This window comes from Heptranchias perlo, chromosome 28 (genome assembly GCF_035084215.1).
Source record: "Heptranchias perlo isolate sHepPer1 chromosome 28, sHepPer1.hap1, whole genome shotgun sequence".
In the NCBI taxonomy this organism is placed as follows: domain Eukaryota; kingdom Metazoa; phylum Chordata; class Chondrichthyes; order Hexanchiformes; family Hexanchidae; genus Heptranchias; species Heptranchias perlo.
The window spans coordinates 34552368-34577597 of record NC_090352.1 but is presented as its reverse complement, the minus strand read 5'-3'; the positions used below and the strand labels follow the sequence as shown (position 1 = coordinate 34577597).

At 45.1% G+C, this 25230-nt stretch overlaps 1 protein-coding gene across 2 annotated transcripts in view; it reads right to left on the bottom strand.

Moving 5' to 3' along the window:
• Positions 1–14332, bottom strand: part of LOC137345042 (aldehyde dehydrogenase, dimeric NADP-preferring-like) — a 30916-nt gene extending 16584 nt beyond the window's left edge. The window contains exons 1-6 of one of the 2 annotated variants that reach the window (XM_068008454.1): positions 14182–14332; positions 5594–5766; positions 4172–4403; positions 3028–3113; positions 1181–1389; positions 26–143 (exon numbers count right to left, since the gene is read on the bottom strand). In XM_068008454.1, the coding sequence (XP_067864555.1) occupies positions 26–143; positions 1181–1389; positions 3028–3113; positions 4172–4403; positions 5594–5755 (807 nt within the window). In that variant the 5' untranslated portion in view covers positions 5756–5766; positions 14182–14332. Of the gene's footprint in view, positions 1–25; positions 144–1180; positions 1390–3027; positions 3114–4171; positions 4404–5593; positions 5767–6120; positions 6413–14181 lie in introns of those variants that run through there. The other variant, XM_068008455.1, reaches the window with a different exon arrangement.
• Positions 14333–25230: the final 10898 nt, after the last annotated feature.

Sequence of the window (25230 nt, the reverse complement as noted above, 5' to 3'; positions counted from 1 at the left end):
TCTATTATCTCTCTTTTAAACTCACCGTAAGACTTGTGCTGATCTTCTTCACCACTTCATCTTGGATACTTTTATCACACAGGATGTAGTCTGGAGCGATGCAGGTCTGACCACAGTTAGTGTAGCGTCCCCAAGCTATACGTCTAGAAAAAAAACAATTTTTAACAAAAAGAACTTCTTCAAAAAGCTAATGTTTGCATAATTCAAGCTATACTCCTAGAACTACAAGTGTTTTTGGCATTGAAGTAGGTTATTCACCCCTTTATATCTAATCCTACTGCCCCGCTCTCTCCCCATAGCCCTGGATCTTCCTCTGCTTCAGTTGTTTATCTACGCTTCCTTTAAAAGATACAATGGATTCTGCCTCAGCAATTCTCCAGGGGGAGTGCGGATATTGTAGTGAGTCCCCAGGGTTGGGTCAATATTTTCAGCCCCCACCACCACCACACAAAGGTTTGAAAATCACTGTTCTAATGGAGCCTCGATCCATTGCTCTCTTCAGTCCCTTGCACCCAAAATATCAATCTCGTAGGACCAACATCCTCTCCTAAATTTACCCCATACCCCGCTTTACCCTCCAACAGCAGAAATCCGCCAAGCTCTCTTGGAAAGAAAAATGTACAGACTTTGTGTCCCCAGCAACAGGTGACAACTTGATCCAGAAAATGAAGCACAGCTCTCAGAGCAGGGTTACATGTAAAGCTCCCACTCCACTGCCCCGTCACACACTCTCAGGTCACAGAGAGCATGGATTAGATACAGTATAAAGCGCTCTCTATACTGCCCCATCAAGCATGGGTTAGATACAGAGTAAAGCTTCCCCCTACACACTTTCTAATCCGTGCCGTACCTGCCCTGGGAGGCTTTGCTGGGACAGCATAAAGCTCCCTCTACACTGCCCCGTCACGCACTCTCAGGTCACGGAGAGCATGGATTAGATACAGTGTAAAGCACCCTCTTTGCTGCCCCACCAAGCCTCACATGGGTTAGATACAGAGTAAAGCCCTCCCTACACCATCCCATCAAGCACTCCCAGTTAAAGTACCATCATGGATTAGATGCAGAGTTAAGCTCCCTCTAAGCCCCAAATATGTGCCTCGTGCCCATACTCTGAAGATCGCCACCTACTGCACTAGTTTTTCACCAAGCATTCTTACCTCACCCTCAACAAGAAACCAACCTGCAGGCAACGTCCAGATCACAGTTCCCATCAATGTAACAAGGACTTTTCCCTCCAAGTTCCAGGGTCACAGGGGTCAGATGTTTGGCAGCGGCCTCCATAACAATTCTGCCGATGGTGGTACTGCCCGTAAAAAAGATGTGATCGAACGGGTGCTTCAACAGTTCGGTCGTCTCTTCTGCTGCTCCATTAATTACAGGGTAAAGGTCCTTCATGGAGTAAGGAATTTTAAGATTTAATAAAAACTTGGTGCTCCAAGACTATTCACTCCTGCCCCAAAGACCACAGTTATACTGTCACTTTCTCATCAATACCATGAGGTTTCATAGGAACAGGACAGGAGTAGGCCATTCAGCCCCTCGAGCCTAGTTCACCATTCAGTTCGATCATGTACCTCAGCTCCATGTGCCTTGATTCATTGACACAAAAGTAGAACTATAACTTTTGAGTTAGGCACAATTTTCTGCCGTGTACAAAATTCAACGATTGTTTCAACTGATGGACGACAAACGGAAATGGAAAATTCAGGCAAGCTTTTTTTTAAGTAAAACTGGACGACTAATCCAGAGAACGAGAGTTCAAATCCCATCGTGGCAGTTTGTGAATAAAAATATGGAAATTTTAAAAAAGCTGGTATCAGTAAAAACGACCATGAAGCTGTCAGAATGTCGTAAAAATCCAACTGGATCATTAATGTGCTTTAGGAAAGGACATTACCTGGTTTGGCCTATATGTGACTCCAGTCCCATTGCCAACACGGCTGACTCCTCACTGCCCTCTGAAGTAGCCCAGCAAGCCACTCAATTGTATTAAACCGCTACTGCAGAGGTTCAAGAAGGCGGCCCACCACCACCTTCTCAGGGCAACTGGGGATGGGCAATAAACGCCGGCCTTGCCAGTGCTGCCCACAAGCCCAGGATTAATTTTAAAAATATGGAACTGTTGAGCAGCAAGGGAAGAGGAACAAGCTTGATGACGAGGGTCAAAAAGGGACTAGAAGAGTTCCTGTCAGCAGATAGGATGCTGGTCTATTAGATTTAGAAATGGATCAAGGGAACCTTGTGGGAAATTGGATCAATGGTCTACACGGCCCGAAAATCAGTGCAATGTAATAAAAGTGCACCAATTTACTACACATTAGGTGATAGTAATAACGCAGATGGACAAAGTGAAAGTAGCTGCAGCACGTAACACTAATAGCAGTGTGCAGGGACTGAGACTGTAGTTTTACTTAATGAATGGCAAAGTCACTAAAACAGCAGCTTGTATCACTGTCCCGTCATTCACTGTTAAACTGTATGTTGAACGCAGCACTTAAGCTCCAGCCAGAAAATCTCTACCCTGCTGATGTAAAAACTGGAAATGCTGGAGATACACAGCAGGTCGGTCAGAGTCTGAGACACTTTCATGTTTCGTTTGTGATCCTTTCCAGTTTTGACAAGAGTGAACACCCAAATCGATACCCTGCCTTTACTCTTTTCAGAGGCTGAAAGGCTGACTGGGTGTGCCAGCAATTTCTGCCCAGATTTGCATTTTCTTTTTCTTCTTAGCTCGGTCACTGATCAGGAGATCGATTTCCCTCTATTGATGCACCTACTTTTGGGGCACAAAGCAGAGGCAAAATGGACACTCATTACATCAGGTCTCTGCCCCCTGACAGCTACACCCGCTGACTTCCAATCACATTTTGATGGGGACACTATTTCATGCTCCACACCAGTCAGTTCTTCCTTTCTATAAACGAAAGCAGCACCAGGGAGTAATGTTAAAATCGGACGAGTTGTCCTCATGACCGAATCGATTTACCCAACGTACTCCCGTCACTACGACGCCCAGCCCGCACTCACCTTGTCCAAGTACTGAGGGAGGAGCTCCCCCAGCAGCTGGGCTGTATTCCCACTCACTTCAGACGGCTTCAGGACTGCGGCGTTTCCTGAGAACGGGATTGCGACACAAATAATCGATCAATCAATCACTGGCAAATCATTACACAGAATTACACAGCACAGAAACAGGCCATTCGGCTCAACTGGTCTATGCCGGTGTTTATGCTCCAAACGAGCCTCCTCCCACCCTTTCAGCATAACCCTTCTGTTCCTTTCTCCCTCATGTACTTATCTAGCTTCCCTTTAAATGCATCAACTGTAACAGAAAGAATTGAACCGAACTAAACCAGACCAATACAAACTATCGCAGCTTCAAATTTGAGTCACCAGATTGTCAAGAACTTAAGAACTTGTGGATGAGAAAAGTCCATTCGGCCCATCAAAACTCATCCTTCTGGTATCCAAACTCTCCCACTATAACACTTTGACCAACCCTAATGTTTTTGTCTGCTGCTGTGTCTGGTGGATTACTCTGAACATTTATTTATCACTTTTTTTTCTTGCTAATTTAAATTAATGCCCTACTTTCTGTGATTACTTTGAAGTACTACTCCGGGTTCTGATGGGGTCCTGAGGCATACAAGAACGATCCCGTGTTCAACCACTCCTCTGTGTCAAAGAAGCAGTTGGGGCACTTCAGTCGGTCTCAGTGCCGATGGGCTGAGGGCCGGAGGGAGAAAAATCAGCCATATATCTGCTCCTGATCGTTATCCAGACTCCTGCTGTGTGCAAGAGTGTGAGAGGGAGTTGAGGGGAGAGAAGGACCAAACTCAGCGGCAATGCCTCCCCCCATGGTCAAACAGCCCGCTGAGACTCACCAGCCCCGATTTTAATCTAACCTGAACGTAAAACCGGGCGGGGTGTAAAACCGGGCATTCAACCCAAACCTGCCCCATTCCCACGGGCTGCGTTAGGTTAAAGTCGGGGCCGCTGTCTCTGAAGACGAACAGAGCCGTACCCCAACATGAATCACTACCTTCAGAAGAAATAATTGGAAAATTCATAAGTAAGCAAAATAATGATTGAAAAACATAGCAGGACAATAAGTCATTTATTATCAAATGTAGTATTTCTGGTTGAGGTTGGTAAGTAAATTAAACTAAACCTGCTGCGATTGCACCAATTAAAGGCTGGATCACAAGAGCCAATGGGTAGTTCCAGGCCCCGATGATCAGAACCACACCAAGAGGCTCTCGGTGGATGTAAACATCGTCCATCAATGTCATCATGCTCTTCGACACGTACTCTGGTGCGGTCCACTCGGGCAGTTTGTTCAAGGCCACGGCAATCTCATTCAGAAGGCCTGACAATTCATAGATTTCCACAGCAAACTGATCCTGCAAATTCAAAGGAAGAACGTCATTTTTAAGCATGACTTCCCCTCCCCCAATTTTCTCCCCTCCTCTGCTCGAGACACAAGCTCATGCTGGGGGAGCAGGGGTGGGGCACCTGATAGCCTTCTGGTATCTCACTCATAGGACCACTCTTCAAATGGCAAGGGCCTGGCCATCTCAGCAGGCTATTCATTATGGTGTCACAGCCAAGCCTTGTGCTGTCTTCACCTGGCGCCCTCACATGGGTCACTAGATAGCAAACAAGGGTCACTAGATAGCAAACAAGGGTATGAACACTGGCTGATTTTTTTTTCTAGCCCTAGGATCTAACTGCAGCTCCCCTTACGCCAGCATGACCGTGGGACTCCTCACACAGTTCCCCACCCCCCCACCCCCCTCTCCAAGGTATCTTCCCTCCCCCCCAAAGCCACTTACAATTGTACTTTCAAACTTCCAACTGCACAAAAACTTGGTCCTCCATTCATCACGATACTTCTGCAGCAGTCAATCTGCTCAATCACTCCCTCTCCGCCACCTTTGATGCCCTTTCCCCCAGTAAAACCCCTGCTCTCTACCATCCTGGTTGTCACCCCTGGGACGGCCCCCATTAAATGTTCCAATCAGCAGTCTCCTTCAAGTGGAAGATCGGGCAATCAAGGTGCCAGCAACTATAGCACTTGGACGTTGATAGGGTCCGAAGTCAACAGTAGATGCATAACCGACAGATACAAATCCCCTTTTCCTTCCCTACATTTCTCCTATTGGAGTCCCAGACAGGCTGGGATGACACTCAATGGGTAACTCGTCCCGTGAAGGTGTGGGTGTGAGTGGCCCCCCCATATCATATGGGTTGAGAGAGCCCATAAAACCCTCCAACTGTATAGGACAAACGACCCTATTGACTGATATAAAGATGGTTACGCACATGGAAGAAGCATTCTTTGCTTGTCAGACTGTTAATCACCCTGTGAATCCTCCCACTGCTTCACCCTGTTCTCTATGGGAAGAGTGTAAAGGTACAAAAACAACAACCACCCAGACAGGGGCAGAATGGAGAACAGAAGAAATTGAACATATGTTAGGCGTGGACGGACAGGCATGTCAAATAATCCTGGCACTGCAGGCAAGAGACACGAAGGGGTTGTAGAACCTGATTAAGACGCTGATCACATATTAAGAGCTTTGTTTCAAACCTTGTGCAAGTCCTTTTTGAGTGCCAGTGAGAATTCATCCTTTTTCTTGATGAGCATTGTCTCCAGAGCCTTCAGCTGCTGAACGCGGAACTCCAGCGTCCGAGTTTTCCTCAGATTATAGGCAGCTCTCGCACCGGCTACAGCGAGCTTAATTTGCTCCATAATGTACCGATCTGCCAAGGAACGCAAAGCAATGGTAAGATGTCTCCTCAAGGGTTCCACTGGCACGGAACAGTGCAAAGTTGAAGAATAAATAGAGGATCTGTTGTATATTTGGATGTTGTTATGTTTGGCCATCTCTGTGGGGTGTTATTTTGGTTGGTCATTCAGCAAGTGACTTATATAAACAGTTAAAGTAGGTCACGCGGGGAGAAGTTATAAAGCAATAAATAAGCACTAAATTTGGGCAGGTCTGTCACAAAAACAGAAAATGCTGGAAATTCACAATCGATCAGTCAGTATCTGTAAAGAGCAACGACAGGTTAACATTTCAGCTCTGACCCTTCATCGTAACCACATACCCTCACCTGAAAGAATTCAGAGCTCAACGTGATTCTGAGCTCTTCCTCTGTTGCCTCCACTTCTGTGCCTCCTTTTACAGTCAGGAAGCTCCCCCTCACACCCACCTATGTAAATCTGACTCTTTCTCCTGTCTCCAGCCTTCTCATTCCTCCTGGACCTTTCCAACCTCCAGCCCTCTCTTGATTTTGAGAGTTTCCACAGTCTATCAGCCATCTGCACTCTGCTCCCCTTACTTACTCTAATCTGCCTCTCTCTGAACTTGAAGCTCTCCATTCACTCAATTCCCAACCCAACATTATCATCAAACCTTCTTCTACAAATTGCAAATGTTACACCCTTGTTCAAAAGAGGGTGTAAGGACAAACCCAGCAACTATAGGCTAGCCAGTTTAACCTCGGTGGTGGGGAAACTTTTAGAAACGATAATCCGGGACAGAACTAACAGTCACTTAGACAAGTGTGGATTGAATAGGGAAAGCCAGCACGGATTTGTTAAAGGCAAATCGTGTTTAACTAACCTCAGACTTTTTTGATGAAGTAACAGAGAGGGTACTTGAGGGCAATGCAGTTGATGTGGTGTATATGGATTTTCAAAAGGCATTTGATAAAGTACCGCATGGTTGGCTTGTAATCAAGATTGCGGCCCATGGAATAAAGGGGGCAGTAGCAACATGGATATGGAATTGGCTAAGTGACAGGAAGCAGAGAGTAGTGGTGAACAGTTGTTTTTCGCACTGGTAGGAGGTGTACAGTGGTGCTCCCCAGGGGTCGGTGCTGGTGCCCCTGCTTTTCTTGACATATATTAATGACTTGGACTTGGGTGTACAAGGCACAATTTCAAAATCTGCAGATGACATAAAACTTGGAAGGGTAGTAAACAGTGAGGAGGATAGTGATAGACTTCTAGAGGATATAGACAGGCTGGTGGCATGGGCGGACACATGGCAGATGAAATTTAACGCAGAAAAATGCAAAGTGGTACATTTCGGTAGGAAGAAGGAGGAGAGGCAATATAAACCAAAGGGTACAATTCTAAAAGGGGTACAGGAACAGAGCGATCTGGGGGTATATGTGCACAAATCGTTGAAGGTGGCAGGGCGGGTTGAGAAAGCGGTTAAAAAAGCATACGAGATCCTAAGCTTTATAAATAGAGGCATAGAGTACAAAAGTAAGGAAATCGCAATGAACCTTTATAAAACACTGGTTCGGCCACAACTGGAGTATTGTGTCCAGTTCTGGACACCGCATTTTAGGAAAAATGTGAAGGCCTTAGAGAGGGTGCAGAGGAGATTTACTAGAATGATTCCAGGGATGAGGAACCTTAAATACATGGACAGACTGGAGAAGCTGGGGTTGTTCTCCTTGGAACATAGAAGGTTGCGAGGAGATTTGATTTAGGATCTGGAATGCACTGCCTGAGGGGATGGTGGAGGTAGATTCAATCATAGCCTTCAAAAGGGAACTGGATAAGTACTTGAAAATAAAAAATTTGCAGGGCTTCGGGGATAGGATGGGGGAGTGGGACTAACTGGATTGCTCTTACATACAGCCGGCACAGACTGGATGGGCCGAATGGCCTCCTTCCATGCTGTAACCTTGCTATGATTCTACAACCGGGTCTCTTAGCGGTTCAGGCCATTCTGTACCAATTAGGTATTCATTTCTGGCCAATACAACAGGGCCCTAGGTGAAGCTTAAGTAAAACAATCCTGCATGTTTCATTTGGTGTAATTTTCATCAACAAAGACCATCATAAGACAGGAGATCAGAGACAAATCTCCCTTTCTTCCCCAACTGTGTAAACTAAGTCTCTTCCCCGCACACCTCCTCTTCCCAATTTCCAGGTCCCTTTTGAAAGATTAACAGCCTCAATATTTATGGTTTTATTTTACAAATGTTTTTCTTCCCCTTCAGGTCCTTCACCATTACACCAATCACCAAGTCAACAGGGCACCAGGCAATCGCCTCCCAAGCCTCTGCTGACACACAATATAAATGGCCAACAGTAGGTAAGCATACAGGATACTTTAACTTCACTTAAAGTGGAATACATGATATAATTTATTTTAAGCAGGTGATCTTGAAGTTATCGCAGCGACTTTTCTTGTAACCTCACCCACCCCCACCAATTTTCAAGCACTTTTCTCCTGGAACGCCTTGGGCTATGATTCAACAAACACCATCCAGCGCTTCTTCTTAGTCCGAGTCTAGGCAGGCTGTGGAGGGTCTCACAGCCGAGCCTCACCCTGTCAGGAGCAGGACACTTGGCTGATGCAAGTGTCAATACAGAAGATTAAGGGGTGATCCAATTGAGATGATTAAAGGATTTGATAAGGTAGAGAGAAACTATTGCCTCTGGTGAGAGTGTCCAGAGCAAGGGGGCATAACCTTAATATATAGAGCTAGGCCGTTCTAACGTGATGTCAGGAAGTACTTCCTCACATAAAGTGTGATGGAAACCTCGAACGCTCTTCCCCCAAAAGCTGTTAAAGCTGGGGGTCAATTTCAAAAGTGAAATTGATAGATTTTTTGTTAGGTAAGGGTATTAAGGGATATGGAACCAAGGCGGGTAGATGGAGTTGGAATACAGATCAGCCATGACCTAACTGAATGGCAGAACAGGCTCGAGGGGCTGAATGGCCTACTCCTGTTCCTAATGAATAGTCTAAGAGCTTTGGGAGAAGAAAAAACAAATGTCAGAAAATAAATGCACCTCCAGATTGTTTAATGCTAAAACCTATGACAAAATAGCTAACACAGGTATCATTGGTGAGCAAAGCTACTTTGAGTTAGTACACGCAGCCAATCACATAGCCTAACAGACTTTTGCTGACATAAAACCAGCTAGAATGAGAAAACAGGTTTGTTTTCAAGCAAACCAGCTGGAACAGAAAGGTAAATTTACATCGAAACTATAGCACAGAAACAGGTCATTCGGCCCAACTGGTCAATTTTTAAAAATTTGTTCATGGGATGTGGGCGTCGCTGGCGAGGCCGGCATTTATTGCCCATCCCTAATTGCCCTTGAGAAGGTGGTGGTGAGCCGTTTCCTTGAACCGCTGCAGTCCGTGTGGTGAAGGTTCTCCCACAGTGCTGTTAGGAAGGGAGTTCCAGGATTTTGACCCAGCGACGATGAAGGAACGGTGATATATTTCCAAGTCGGGATGGTGTGTGACTTGGAGGGGAACGTGCAGGTGGTGTTGTTCCCATGTACCTGCTGCTCTTGTCCTTCTAGGTGGTAGAGGTCGCGGGTTTGGGAGGTGCTGTCGAAGAAGCCTTGGTGTGTTGCTGCAGTGGATGGTACACACTGCAGCCACAGTGCACCGGTGGTGAAGGGAGTGAATGTTTAGGGTGGTGGATGGGGTGCCATTCAAGCAGGCTGCTTTGTCCTGGATGGTGTCGAGCTTCTTGAGTGTTGTTGGAGCTGCACTCATCCAGGCAAGTGGAGAGTATTCCATCACACTCCTGACTTGTGCCTTGTAAATGGTGGAAAGGCCTTGGGGAGTCAGGAGGTGAGTCACTCGCCGCAGAATACCCAGCCTCTGACCTGCTCTTGTAGCCACAGTATGTATATGGCTGGTCCAGTTAACTCTCTGGTCAATGGTGACCCCCATGATGTTGATGGTGGGGGATTCGGCAATGGTAATGCCGTTGAATGTCAAGGGGAGGTAGTTAGACTCTCTCTTGTTGGAGATGGTCATTGCCTGGTACTTGTCTGGCGCGAATGTTACTTGCCACTTATGAGCCCAAGCCTGGATGTTGTCCAGGTCTTGCTACATGCGGGCTCGGGTTGCTTCATTATTTGAGGGGTTGCGAATGGAACTGAACACTGTGCAATCATCAGCGAACATCCCCATTTCTGACCTTATGATGGAGGGAAGGTCATTGATGAAACAAATTCAATAAGATCATGGCTGATCTTCGACCTCAGCTCCACTTTCCCGCCCAATCCCCATATACCTTGATTCCTCTAGAGTCCAAAAATCTATCCATCTCAGTCTTGAATGTATTCAATGACTCAGCATCCTCTGGGGTTGAGAATTCCAAAGATTCACACCCTCTGTGTGAAGAAATTCCTCCTCATCTCAGTCTTAAATGGCCAACCCCGTATCCTGTGATTATGCCCCCTAGTTCTAGACTCTCTAGCTAGGGGAAACAATCGCTCAGCATTTACCCTGTCAAGCCCCCACTTATCTAAGGAATATCCTTCCTTAGATAAGGAGACCAAAACTGTATGCAGTACTCCAGGTGAGGTCTCACCAAAGCCGTGTACAACTGTAATAAGACTTCCTTACTCTTGTACTCCAACCCCCTTGCAATAAAGGCCAACATGCCATTTGCCTTCCTAATTGCCTCCTGTACCTGCATGCTAACTTTTTGTGTTTCTTGTACGAGGACACCCAAGTCTCTCTGAACACCAGTTCAAATAGTTTCTCACCATTTAAAAAAATATTCTGTTTTTCTATTCTTCCTACCAAAGTGAATAACCTCACATTATACTCCATCTGCCACCTTCTTGCCCATTCATTTAACCCGTCCATATCCCTTTGCAAACTCTTTGTGTCCTCCTCACTTACTCTCCTTACTTTCCCATCTAGCTTTGTATCGTCAGCAAACTTGGATACATTACACTCGGTCCCCTCATCTAATAGCTGAGGCCCAAGCACTGATCCTTGCGGCACCCCACTAGTTACAGCCTGCCAGCCTGAAAATGACCTGTTTATCCCCACTCTCTGTTTTCTGTCCTTTAACCAGTCCTCTATCCATGCTAATATATTATCCCCAACCCCATGAGCCCTTACCTTGTGTAACAACCTTTTATGTGACACCTTATCGAATGCCTTTTGAAAATCCAAGTATACTATATCCACTGGTACTCCTTTATCTACCCTGCTAGTTACATCCTCAAAAAACTCTAATAAATGTCAAACACAATTTTCCTTTCATAAAACCATGTTGACTCTGCCTAATCATATGATTTTCTAAGTACTGTGCTACCACTTCCTTAATAATGGATTCCTGATGACCGATGTCAGGCTAACTGGCCTGTAGTTCCCTGTTTTCTCTCTCCCTCCCTTCTTGAATAGCGAGGTAACATTTGCTACCTTCCAATCCATTGGGACCGTTCCAGAATCTAGAGAATTTTGGAAGATCATAACCAATGCATCCGCTATCTCTGCAGCCACCTCTTTTAGAACCCTCGGATGTAGGCCATCAGGTCAAGGGGATTTATCGGCTTTTAGTCCCATTAGTTTGTCTAGTACTTTTTCTCTAGTGATATTAATTGGTTTAAGTTCGTCACTCTCATTTACCCCTTGGTTTCCCACTATTTTTGGTATGCTCTTAAGGAAGACAGATACAAAATATTTGTTTAATGCATCTGCCATCTCCTGATTCCCCATTATAATTTCTCCTGTCTCAGCCTCTAAGGGACCAATGTTTACTTTTGCTATTCTCTTCCTTTTTACATACTTGTAGAAGCTCTTACAATCCGTTTTCATATTTCTTGCGAGTTTACTTTCATATTCTATTTTCTCCCTTTTTAATCAATGTTTTGGTCAGCCTTTGTTGGTTTCTAAAACTCTTCCAATCCCCAGGCTTATTACTTTTCTTGGCAACATTATAGGCCTCTTCTTTCAATCTAATACTCTCCTTAACTTCTTTAGTTAGTCACAGGAGGATCACTCTTCCCGTGGAGTTTTTATTTCTCAATGGAATGTATATTTGTTGAGAATACTGAAATATTTCTTTAAATATTTGCCATTGCTTTTCAACTGTCAAACCCTTTAATTTAATTTCCCATTCTACCTTTGACAACTCTCCCCTCATACCTATGTAATTGGTTTTATTTAAGTTTAAGACTCTAGTTTCTGACTTAAATACATTACTTTCAAACTCAATGTGAAATTCGATCATATTATGATCGCTCTTCCCCAGAGGTTCTTTTACTGTGTGATTACTAATTAACCCTATATCATTACACAATACAAGATCTAAAATAGCCTGTTCCCTGATTGGTTCCATGACATATTGCTCGAGGAAACCATCTCGAATTTGTCTTCCAAGCTACCTTTGCCAATTTGATTTGCCCAATCTATATGCAGATTAAAGTCCCCCATGATTACTGCATTACCTTTGTTACAAGCTCCTATTATTTCTTGATTAATACGCTGCCCAATGGTATAGCTACTATTAGGAGGCCTATACGTTACTCCCATCAGTGTTTTCTGCCCCTTGTTATTTCTTACTTCCACCCATACTGATTCTACTTCCTGATCCTTTCTCACTACTGTCGTTATATCATCTTTTATTATTAGGGTACACCCCCTCCTTTTCCATTCTGCCTGTCTTTTCTAAATGTCATGTACCCTGGAATATTTAGTTCCCAACCTTGGTCATTTTGCAACCATGTCTCTGTAATGGCTATTAGGTCAAACCCATTTATCTCTTTTTGTGCAATTAATTCATCTATCTTGTTACGAATGCTCCATGCAATCAGATAAAGAGCCTTTAATTTTGACTTTTTAACCATCTTTTCCTTATTTGTTGTTGCACTATTATTGGTAAACTCTCTGCCCCTTCCTGCCACACTCTGCTTATCTTTGCCCAAGTTACTACACTATTCTATTGTCTTAACTTCTCTCATTATATTTCTAAATTTCCCCTCACCTGAACCCCCCGCTTTTTAGTTTAAAGCCCTATCTACAGCCCTAGTTATTCGATTTGCAAGGACGCTGGTCCAAGCGCAGTTTAAGTGGAGCCCATCCCATCGGAACAGCTCCCTCTTTCCCCAGTACTGGTGCCAGTGCCCATGAATCGAAATCCCTTCCTCCCACACCACTCTTTGAGCCACGCATTTAACTCTCTGATCTGTTTGACCCTATGCCAATTTGCATGTGGCTCAGGTAGTAATCCAGAGATTATTACCTTTGAGGCTCTGCTTATTAATTTAGACCCTAGCTCCTCAAACTGTCTTAGGTAGAACTAAGAATGAGGTTCTGCTATGTTGTTGGTCCCTACGTGCACCACGACAAATGGATCCTCCCCCTCATGCTGCAAGTTCTTTTCCAGCCGCGAGGAGACGTCCTTAACCCTGGCACCGGGCAGACAACACAGCCTTCAGGACTGTCGGACACAGCTGCAGAGAACAGTATCAATCCCCCTGACTATACTGTCTCCACATTCCTTTTCACTACCCGCCACGTGACTGGCCTCCTGTACTGCAGTGCCATGGTCAGCTTGTCCATCTTCCCTGCAGTCCTTGCTCTCATCCATGCAGGTAGCAAGTACCTCATACCTGTTGGACAAGGTCAAGGGTTGAGGCTCCTCCATCACGACATCCTGGGTCCCCACACCTGCCTGACCTGCAGTCACACCCTCCTGTCCCTGACCACTGAACGAATCTAAACCACTACCTAAATCATCTTATAAACCTCAACAAAACCACCCGTAAGTCTACGCTTCTCTAAAATTGTGAGCTTAAAACAAGTAGCGAAAAGATTAAGCCAGCAAATCACATTTATAAAGAAAATAACACAATTAATGTTTGAGGGAAATGAAAAGCTGCAGAGGAAAAAAGATTAACTTAAAAAGAAACACTGAGAAATACAGGATTCAGCAACATTAAGAACCACAGATAAGAAATGGGACCCTTGGTTCCCAGGGTTTCGTATCAAAACCAGTCATGAGACAGTCACAGACAAATACACTGTACAAGTAGGTATGTTTAAAGAAATGCAATGAAACCCTTTGTCAGATGAACTCAGCGTGAGGAACAACCTCGACTGGTGAGCCCCTAGCCCCGCGATGAGTCTCCTGCAGGCTATGTGGACAAGCACAGCGCTTGCTTGTATCACTCGTGTGTTCCGTCCAGCCAAATCTCAAGTTGATCTGGACATCAGGGTTCCCAGCATTTTGGTCTCAAAGATGCGGATCAGTCGGGCGAGAGGCTCAACGTTGGGGAGAGAAGGTGGTTTGAGCACAAGACCTGAGTGAACAACTAATCCCAGCACCACCAAGTGGTATAAATGATACTTTTACAAATGATACTTTATAAACGATACTCACACGTTTCCCAGAGTGATCGGAGACGGAGGTTGTGGACGGGGAAGAGAGGCCTGAAAAAGAACAGAATCAATTAGCGATCAGCCAGAGAAACCAGCTGCGTCCCTCGGCTCGGTTCCGCCTCTCTGGATATTTCCCTCTTTTGTGGGAAAAAAAAACCCTTTAAACCACCAGGGCAAAGTGCAGAGACACCGCCATCCGCAGAGGGACAAACAGCCAGCAGCTCAAAATGCGATCACAATTCAGCTGGTTCTCTGCCTCCTACTTTCAATGAAAAGAGGCACTGGCTTGTTCCAGTGCCATCAACCCAACAATAATAGAAATCTTAACGAAAGTGCCCCCTCCTTTTTTTTAAGAGGGGCGCAACTAATAAACACCCAAATCGTACAAAAGAAAAAGGAAACTTTTGAAATTAAATAATATTGTTTGCAGTATCCACGACACACTCCAGTCCCTGCGGTGCCCACCGGTCACCGAAGGCCAGTGGACACCACGCGTGCTCCTTCTCCAGGGCCTTTCCTGTTGCAATAACTTTGTTTTCACCCCTGAAAGTTTTTTCTTCTTGTGTTTTAGGCCCCCCCCCCTTTTATAAGAGGGGGGGGGGGTAGGGGGTTAGGGTGTGTTTTTTTATGTGCAGCAGATAAAACCAAAATAAGTGTCAAATAATAATTTTATTACATCGATCCAAGGATGCACTCCAGTCCCTGCGGTGCCCACCTGTTGCCGGAAGGCCTCAAGCGGTACCAGTGGACACCACGCGCTCCTTCTCCAGGGCCTCTCCTGTTGCAATAACTTTGTTTTCACCCCTGAAAGTTATTTAAAATGACTCCCGGGTTGTTGCTCCCAGCAGTGTGCTGGAGATTAATCTTCAATTCTTGGAGACTCCATGGCAACCCTGGAAGGTTGGTGACCCCCTCCACCACACTGATTGCTTTTCACCCTCACCCATCCTAACGTTGGGCACAAGAGCAGTTCGTTATGGGGCAAAAGAAGCCAACACCAAATCAGCACAAAGGAGGGGGGGGGGGGGGGAGTGGGGGCGGGGGTTATAAAAGCTGACTACCTGCAGGAAAAGTGGACATCTGGCAAACTATGAATTGCATCCACTGCCTGTTGTTTCCGTCGCCTGAACTGTCCAAATCCTTTTGCAGGTTTTGTGTTGTTCCTTGTTGTTTACCCAGTCTCCCATTTCAGTGTCGGCTGCAGATTTATGGATCTTGCTTCTCATCCCCTTGTCTGAGCCTTTAACGCATGTTAAAAATAGCAAGGATCCCATAGCCAAGCCCTGAAAAGTTCTCATTTATGGTCGTTCCCTCTGTTTGTTTTTATTTTAAAGCTAATTTTCTATCCAGCTTCGCAGCCTTGTTTCCTATTCATTAATTGCCAAAGTGGAACCTTGTCAAAAGCATTTCTAAAAGCCACTTTGGTTCTGTGTGGCACATCCCAGTGCTCCGGCTCGATGTGATTCTATGCACCACGTCCATAGTGCTCTGGATCGATGTGGTTCAGTACAGCACAATGTCATACTCTGGACGTATGTGATTCTATCTTGTCAGTCTGTGCAGCACGACGCGATGCCCTCAATATATACACAGCAGAATATAGTGTGATTCTCTTTAGTATAAAATGATTCTGGACCAATACTGTGCTCCGGATGGGTGTGATTCAATCCAGGAAGACTTTGTGCTACAGGTGAAGGAAGTGAATTGAAGAAGTTGTGTACAAAAAGATTCTAATCACCTGTGATATGTTAATGCTGTTTTTCTTGACAGTGATTAACTTGGGAAACCCAAATGCATCACGGTTCTGAAATGAATTACCAAAACATTTCTGTCGGTGGTGAGGGAATAATGAGAGACACATTCTCTCTTCTCATGGTGCCTTTTAGGTAACGCTGCCATTATGCATCGGCTGAATTAAGATTTTGATTCTGATGCGTCATTTTAATTATTCACAAGCACCATACTGATTCACAACACTCGAGAATACCACATGTTGTCACAAGCACTTTTTTAAAATCTTGTTTTCCTGCAATAAGTTTCAATAAAGGTTTTTTAAAAAAAAACCACAACAGTAATTGCCAAGTTATTTTGGTGACTGCAGCATTCAAGAATTCAATGAAAACGTCAGGTGATGAATGAACAAACAATGAGCCTTTCAGCAAAGAAGATAATAGCTGTTTAAGAATAAATAAAACATTGCTCATATCAGTTTTAAAATGAATTTGTAAAATGGTGACAAGACGAGTAAAGTTGTTTTTCTTTATAGAGAATGGAGACACTCTGTCTCTGCTTTTCTCAGCCCATGGTTGATTTATATCTCTGCAGAGTAAAGTGTTCCTTTGTATTAGCAGGCCCAAAGTCTGTTGAATGGCAAGTGTTTTTGTTTGATATTTGATATTTTCCAGTGCTTTCTCCATTTACTTTTCATTCAAAAGATACGGCCCTGTTTGGTTTTTTTCTACTTCCATTTCAGTGATGGCGGGCCTGATGTCAATATATTGTTAAGATGTCAGGAAGCTCCCTCCTTCAATCAACTGAAATCTAATGAGCAGATCTTTTGATGCGCAGCCAATTAAAACACCTCCTCCCACTTCTCTGGGACTTGAACCCAGCCCCAAGCGAGACGCTGACTCTCTCTCCCGACTGTGATAAGAATTTGGCGGCATTCGTTTCTGATTGGCATTAAATCTTGAGGTTTCACCTCGAGAGGCCACAAGGATGGCTGGAGTAGGAACTGGAAACGTCACACTGATACAGTTTGTGTCCTTTACTGAGGAAGAGGTAAGGTACATTATTGGGGCAAAGGGCGTTTCACCCAGCATTTGGTAAACGTTGCAAATGAACTTGGAGTTCTCAATACTCAGGATATCCCAAAGCACTTTACTTCCAATGAAGTACTTTTCAAGTGTGTTCACTGTTGTAATGTAGGAAACGCAGCAGCCAATTTGCACACAGCAAGGTCCCACAAACAGCAATGTGATAATGATCAGATAATCTGTTTTAGTGATGTTGGTTGAGGGATAAATATTGGCCAGGACACCTGGGAGAACTCCCTTGCTCTTCTTCGAAATAATGTTATGAGGTCTTTTATGTCCACTTGAGAGGGCAGACGGGGCCTCGCTTTAACATCTCATCTGAAAGATGGCACCTCCGACAATGTAGCACTCCCCCAGTACTGCACTGGAGTGTCAGCTTAGATTATGCGCTCAAGTCTCTGGGGTGGGGCTTGAACCTACAACCTCTGACTCAGTTTGATCTCCAGTGTCTTTAGTCCAAGCTGCCCACAGGCCACTAGGAAGCTTAACGTTTATACTCACTAGTATACAAACTTCTGCCACCTGATAGCCTCTGCCTTCATGACACTTTCAATGTGAAACTAAAATGGCATCTCCTCATCCTTATCTGTGCTTCAAAAGGTTGTGTACCTCTAGAAGATCTCAGCTGCTCCCTTTCAGTAATTTCCCACTATTCCTATGCTGGCTTGCTGCCTTGTTAATTATGTTAGTTCATTAAAACCTTACTTTGTTAATCTAATATAGTTCTCTCTTTTGTTCATTCCCAATTTAGTCTACTTGTGATTAATCATAGACAGCCACACCTTCTCCTGTTTCTCTCTTCTCAATTTTATCTTTCATTTTGTAGCTGGCTTGCTCAAAGGTAAGTCTCTTATCTGTGCAGGGTCAGCAACTCTCTACGAGGAGATACTGACTCAGGCTAACTTCCCTCACCCATAATACCTATGTTAGTCATTTTCTGTTACTATCTCTAAAATCTACACCAGTAAATCTGCCTTGTATCCTCTCTAAACTGCACACAGCACTAACTGAGATCTTATTGAGGTTTTCTAAAGGCTCATAATTACCTCTTGGATTTTATATTCTACACCTCTTGAAATAAAACCTAGAATTCTAGGATTTTTTTTTACAACCTTATCAACCTGAGGTGTTGCTTTTAATGTTCTGTGTCACTCTTCCGATAAGTTCCATTCAGTGTATAATCATTGCTCTTTTGTGTTAATACTTTCCTTGTGGGGTCAGAAGTGCTCCTTTGTCCCTCACAAGGAAAGTTTAGGCCTCCCTCACCCCGAGCTTGACTCCTCACCCCCGATTGCAAGACCCTCCCAAAACCCCCTCCTTGCAACTTACCCTCTTGCCGGCTGGTGACCTCCTGCCGCCCGAACTTCCGCTCCTGCCCTCCGTTCAGCTGCCGCTTTCCAGCCGTTTCGGGCGGGCAGCTGACCGCTGGCTGGAATTATAAGGCCCGGGAGTTAAAATCATGCCGGGCCTCATAACTGCCGGCATCGGGTGAGTTCAGCGCTCACCCATCCCCCCCTCCACCTGCCCAAATCCCACTCTCAGTTAAAACTCCCCCTTCAGCGTCTAGGTTCACACATGAAGAATAGTTGCTTGGATGAGATACGGGTGGGCGACCAGCACCTACGAAATCTGGGAAGCATCTCCCCAGCGAGGAATCGGCGCCTTCAGGAGAGAGAGGAGAAAACTGTGACTGGAGGGAGGGAATTAAATTCCTGGCTATGTTTCTCTCGGTGTAAGAGGTATTTAAATTAAACCAATCGTCAGGGTCATTGCATCATGAATAAGTCAAATTCTGATTTATTGCCAGTGATTGTATTCCACGATTCTGTCTGGTTTTGCATGTAAACCAGTGGTCTTGCCAAGTGTATGTCGAGTCAGGGGATGTCATCCAGTTAAGAATGCAGATCATAGAAAGAGGTGATTGTGCAGTGAGTTATTAGTACACATTTTGGCAACCTTATCAGTACAGTCACGACCATGTTTAGCAGCCTCACCTTTCTTCCGCTGCGTGCCCACAAAGTATCATATTATGGTACAGCACAGAAGGAGGCCATTCGGCCCATCGTGCCTGTGCCGGCTCTTTGAAAGAGCTATCCAATTAGTCCTATTCCACTGCTCTTTCCCCATAGCATAATTTTTTTCCCTTCAAGTATTTATCCAACTCCCTTTTGAAACTTACTATTGAATCTGTTGCTACCACCTTTTCAGGCAGTGCCTTCCAAATCATAACAACTCGCTGCGTAAAAAAATGTTTCTTCATGTCGCCTCTGGTTCTTTTGCCAATCACCTTAATTCTGTGTCTTCTGGTTACCCTCTACCACTGGAAAGTTTTTACTTATTTACTCTATCAAAACCGTTCATGATTTTGAACACCTCTATCAAATCTCCTCTTAACTTCTCTGCTCCAAGGAGAAAAACCCCAGCTTCTCCAGTCTCTCATCATAACTGAAGTCCCTCATCCCTGGCACCATTCTAGTAAACCTCTTCTGCACCCTCTCTAAGGCCTTCACATCCTTCTTAAAATGTGGTGCCCAGAATTGAACACAATACTCCAGCTGAGGTCTAACCAGTGTTTTATAAAGGTTTAGCATAACTTCCTTCCTTTTGTACTCTAAGCCTCTATCAATAAAGTCAAGGATCCTAAATGCTTTTTTAACAGCCTTCACAACTTGTCCTGCCACCTTTAAAGATTTGTGTACATACACCCCCGGTCTCTCTGTTCCTGCACTCCCTTTAAATCTGTACCATTTAGTTTATATCGCCTCTCCTCATTCTTCCCACCAGAATGTAACATTTCACACTTCTCTGCGTTAAATTTCATCTGCCAAGTGTCTGCCCATTTCAACAGTCAGTCTGTGTCCTCCTGAAGCCTGTTACTATCCTCCACATTATTTACTACCACTTCCGAGTTTCGTGTCATCTGAAAACTTTGGAACTAATCTGTGCTGACTTTCATTTATTAGCTCATATTTATCCAAGTGCCAATTAATTTTGTCCCGGGTTATTGTCTCTAAAAATTTCCCCTCCATCGTTAGGTTGACTGGCCTGTAATTTCCGGGTTTATCCCTCTCCCCTTTTTTGAACAGGGGTGTAACATTTGCAATCCTCCAGTCCTCTGGCACTGCCCCCATATCTAAGGAGGATTGGAAGATTGTGGCCAGAGCCTCCGCAATTTCCACCCTTACTTCCCTCAGTAATCTAGGATGCATCCCATCTGGTCCGGGTGACTTTTCTCCTTTGAGTACTGTTAAGGTTTTACATACCGCTTCTTTATCTATTTTTAATCCTCTCCAATACGACCTCCTCCTTTTTTCTCCTGTATTGCTCACAGCAGAGCACGGGTGGGGAGGTGGGAAGCAGAGTACGGGGGTGTGTAAAGCAGAGCACGAGGAGGTGCAAGCGGAGCACGTAAAGAGCGGAGAGGGAAAACATGATCCAGGTCTAAGGGATGGGGGCGAAGAGAGAGAGAATGTAGTCCAGACTGGGAGATGGATCACATTCTCCCTCTCACCCCCCTCTTCCTTTAGACCTGGATCACGCTCTTGACCATGAACGGCAGCGATTTGATTTCCCGGAAGGCACGGTCTCAATGGGCCGAATGGCCTCCTTCCGTGCTGTAACCTTTCTATGATTCTATAAGGCCCGGTGCATGCATGGCAAGTGATGTCATCGGACGGCCTGAAATCCGGAAGTTAGGACACAGTGTCACTTTTCACTTTGTAGTGTAAAAGGTGACCCCCAACTTTCCACTCAATAAACCTGAAAACAATCCATGACCCACACACGATGCCCCATCACTCTCCCAGGGTGTTTGATGGAGTGATTAGCAACAGTGTGGGTACTTCCGGTTTTCGATCGACCTGTGACGTCACTGAGGATGGGCCGGGCCACCTGATGACATCACTCTCAGTGCATACTAAAGCTACAGCCCTGCTAGTGACATCACTTGCAATGACGTCGCCCGTTCCCATTGAGTGAAATGCGCCCTCACTAAGCCAACCTTGCAGCTCAAATTAAGTAAAATAGTCAGTGCTGTGGATTTGTCAAATTCAGACGCGGAGAAACAGCTACAGCTCCCCGCATGATCTTCCAGTGCCCATTCATGGGGCCACATAGTTGAAGGGGCCCACAAGTCAATTGCTGGGTTGGCCTGGCGTGGAGGGTTTTCAGTCAATGCTAGACTGGAGGATGCTCAATGTGGAGGCCTCACTCCCCCAGCAGACAGGGGAGTGTCGTGGGAGTTTTTACAGATCATAAGAACATAAGAACATAAGAAATAGGAGCAGGAGTAGGCCAATCGGCCCTTCGAGCCTTCTCCGCCATTCAATAAGATCATGGCTGATCTGATCCTAACCTCAAATCTAAATTCATGTCCAATTTCCTGCCCGCTCCCCATAACCCCCAATTCCCTTTACTTCTAGGAAACTGTCTATTTCTGTTTTAAATTTATTTAATGATGTAGCTTCCACAGCTTCCTGGGGCAGCAAATTCCACAGACCTACTACCCTCTGAGTGAAGAAGTTTCTCCTCATCTCAGTTTTGAAAGAGCAGCCCCTTATTCTAAGATTATGCCCCCTAGTTCTAGTTTCACCCATCCTTGGGAACATCCTTACCGCATCCACCCGATCAAGCCCCTTCACAATCTTATATGTTTCAATAAGATCGCCTCTCATTCTTCTGAACTCCAATGAGTAGAGTCCCAATCTACTCAACCTCTCCTCATATGTCCGCCCCCTCATCCCCGGGATTAACCGAGTGAACCTTCTTTGTACTGCCTCGAGAGCAAGTATGTCTTTTCTTAGGTATGGACACCAAAACTGTATACAGTATTCCAGGTGCGGTCTCACCAATACCTTATATAACTGCAGCAATACCTCCCTGTTTTTATATTCTATCCCCCTAGCAATAAAAGCCAACATTCCGTTGGCCTTCTTGATCACCTGCTGCACCTGCATACTAACTTTTTGATTTTCTTGCACTAGGACCCCCAGATCCCTTTGTACTGTAGTACTTTCCAGTTTCACGCCATTAAGATAATAACTTGCTCTCTGATTTTTCCTGCCAAAGTGCATCACCTCACATTTCCCAATATTGTATTGCATCTGCCAAATCTCCGCCCACTCACCCAGCCTGCCTATATCCCCCTGTAGGTTTTTTATGTCCTCCTCACTCTCCACTTTCCCTCCCATCTTTGTATCATCTGCAAACTTTGATATGTTACACTCGGTCCCCTCCTCCAAATCGTTAATATAGATTGTAAAGAGTTGGGGACCCAGCACCGACCCCTGCGGAACACCACTGGCTACTGGTTACCAGGCTGATAGTGTGCCATGCTTGACTCCAGGTTCACAATGACTGGCACAATTTGGTGCCATTCAGCCCTCTGTGGAGTGGGGCCTGGCTTGCCAGACTGGCCAGTCCTCATAGCTACTTAATTCATCTGCTTGTCCGTTCGATCAGCCCGAAACCAGGGAAGTAGCTGCTGTGTTGCTCCTCTGCCTGGCCACGGAACTAGTTTTGTGCCTTCTCGCTGAGTTCTCTTAGTATCTTGGTGCCTGACATTTCAACGATTACCACCCACCTCCAGGTGGGTAAGGGCCAAAATTCTGTGAGAATCACAGTAAAGCCTTTACAATGGCAGCAGTCAGCTCTGGACGAGGTGCAGGGAAACACTGTGATACTGAGGAGCGTCACAACCATATGGTGCACAAGTTAGTTGGTTGTCCTTTGCATCCCTCAAAGGTGCTGAATGCTTAGAGAAAGAAGCATCTGAGCAGCCTGGTGCCTCCAGAAGGACCCTTCCTGCACCTGATCCACCCGTTCTGCTATGCCATCTTGTTTACTCAAGCAACAGCTCAGAGACACCCATTCAGGGAGGCGGTATTACTGACACAGAGCAGATATTACTGGGTGGGTCCCAGAGCAGCAGTGAATAGGAGGAGCTGGGAGGCAAATTTGAGGAGATATCTGTCTCTCCCCAAAGGTGACATAAGCAAGAGGCCTTAGCTGAGGATTCCAAGACCATGATCTCAGGGGTCCGGGCTGTTAAAGAGCAATGATTCAGAAGCATTGGTCTCACATGCGGGCAGTGGAGACAGCCTCTTCTCTCACGGTGCTGATGATGGGACAATTGGAGGAGTCCAGAACCCACATCTGCAATGCAACGAGTGAGGCAGGACATGAAGTGAAGAAGACCCTGGTGAGTGTGGCAGACCAATGTAACCGCCAGCCAGACATTAGGAGAAGGGGATAAGGGCTGTTGTCACTTCTGTACCGGCAACAGTTACTGCTCCCATAGATGGCAGTCTTACAAAGTAGCCTGGACTGCTCAGAAACTGGAGTTTCAACGCAGTAGACGTGACTCCCGGTCAAATCCGTGTTCCAGAATTTAGCCACCCCCCACCCCGGCAGTCCATATGATTCTGGTGGGTGCGCTGCCAGGACCACAGAAGAGCCATGGGAGGGAAACATGGCAGAAATCGAGGTGACCAGTTCTGGTGCAGAGTTTTGGCTGAGGTGCCCTGCCCCACTTCACTTGCCAGACCCAGAAATGGGTGGTTTTCATAAGGTAAGTCCAGGCATTTATGTCAGAGGAAGTTGTGAACAGTCTGCTGCTCAGACCACACCTTGGCTCCCTTGTGCAGTGCTGACCACTGAGGCACAAGGGAGCTACTGATGTGCTGTTGCCAGTGCAGGGAAAAGCCACAAGGAGGAACGTTAGTATAGGAGGAAACAACATAGATTGAAATGTAGGAATGATATCAAGAACTCTTTCTTCACACAAAGAGGGATCAACGCTTGATTCAAGGCGAGCCAAATGGCCTTGCTCATCCATAGTTATCTTGTGATCTCTTTTTTGAATGAGGAAGAGAAGGAGTAATGGAAGGAGGATGAGCAGCAATTCATAGATACACATAACCCAACTGGCAGAGTAGCTGTAGGAGTGAAGAGGAGGCTCTGTGCAGTTTTCATTGCCTGCAATTCCCAACAACTATCGCCTGTATCCCAAAAGACACTGTGCGTTATCTGCAGCTGTGGAGTAGAAGGCAATGCTGCTGTCCGTTGGCCCCACACCTGAGTGCCATTTTTCCCTCAACTCCGTGTGTGAACCTCTCTGATCAGGTTTCGGCCCTAGTCAAAGTCAAAAGTGACCTCCTCCGACTGTGGCCGTGGTGCACTTTCCAACCCCATCTTTATTTCGGGAGCTTTTAACATGGCTAACCTTTTGATGGGCCTACAAATATGGGACAATATCTGTATAAAACCAGAAAATGCTGGAAAAACTCAGCCGGTCAGGCAGCATCTGTGGAGAGAGAAACAGACAATTCAGGTCGATGACCTTTCATCAGAACTGGAAGACGCTGCCTGACCTGCTGAGTGTTTCCAACATTTTCTGGTTTTATTTCCTTTTTTCTTAAAGTTTATTTACAGTTAGTGACAGTTACTCTTACATTTCAACTTTCTGCAGGGCATTAACTTTCTGTACAGGGCATTAACTTTCTGTACAGAGCATTAACTTTCTGTACAGGGCATTAACTTTCTGTACAGAGCATTAACTTTCTGTACAGGGCATTAACTTTCTCTACAGGGTTTTAACTTTCGCTACAGGGTTTTAACTTTTTGTACAGGGTTTTAACTTTCTGTACAGGGCATTAACTTTCTCTACAGGGTTTTAACTTTCTGTATAGGGTATTAACTTTCTGTACACGGTTTTAACTTTCTCTACAGGGTATTAACTTTCTGTATAGGGTATTAACTTTCTCTACAAGGTTTTAACTTTCTCTACAGGGTTTTAACTTTCTCTACAGGGTATTAACTTTCTGTACAGGGTTTTAACTTTCTGTACAGGGCATTAACTTTCTCTACAGGGTTTTAACTTTCTGTATAGGGTATTAACTTTCTGTACAGGGTTTTAACTTTCTCTACAGGGTATTAACTTTCTGTATAGGGTATTAACTTTCTCTACAAGGTTTTAACTTTCTCTACAGGGTTTTAACTTTCTCTACAGGGTATTAACTTTCTCTACTGGGTATTACTTTCTGTACAGGGTATTAACTTTCGCTACAGGGTATTAACTTTCTCTACAGGGTTTTAACTTTCTCTACAGGGTATTAACTTTCGCTACTGGGTATTAACTTTCTGTACAGGGTTTTAACTTTCTGTACAGGGTTTTAACTTTCACTACAGGGTATTACTTTCTGTACAAGGTATTACTTTCTGCACTGGTTTTAATT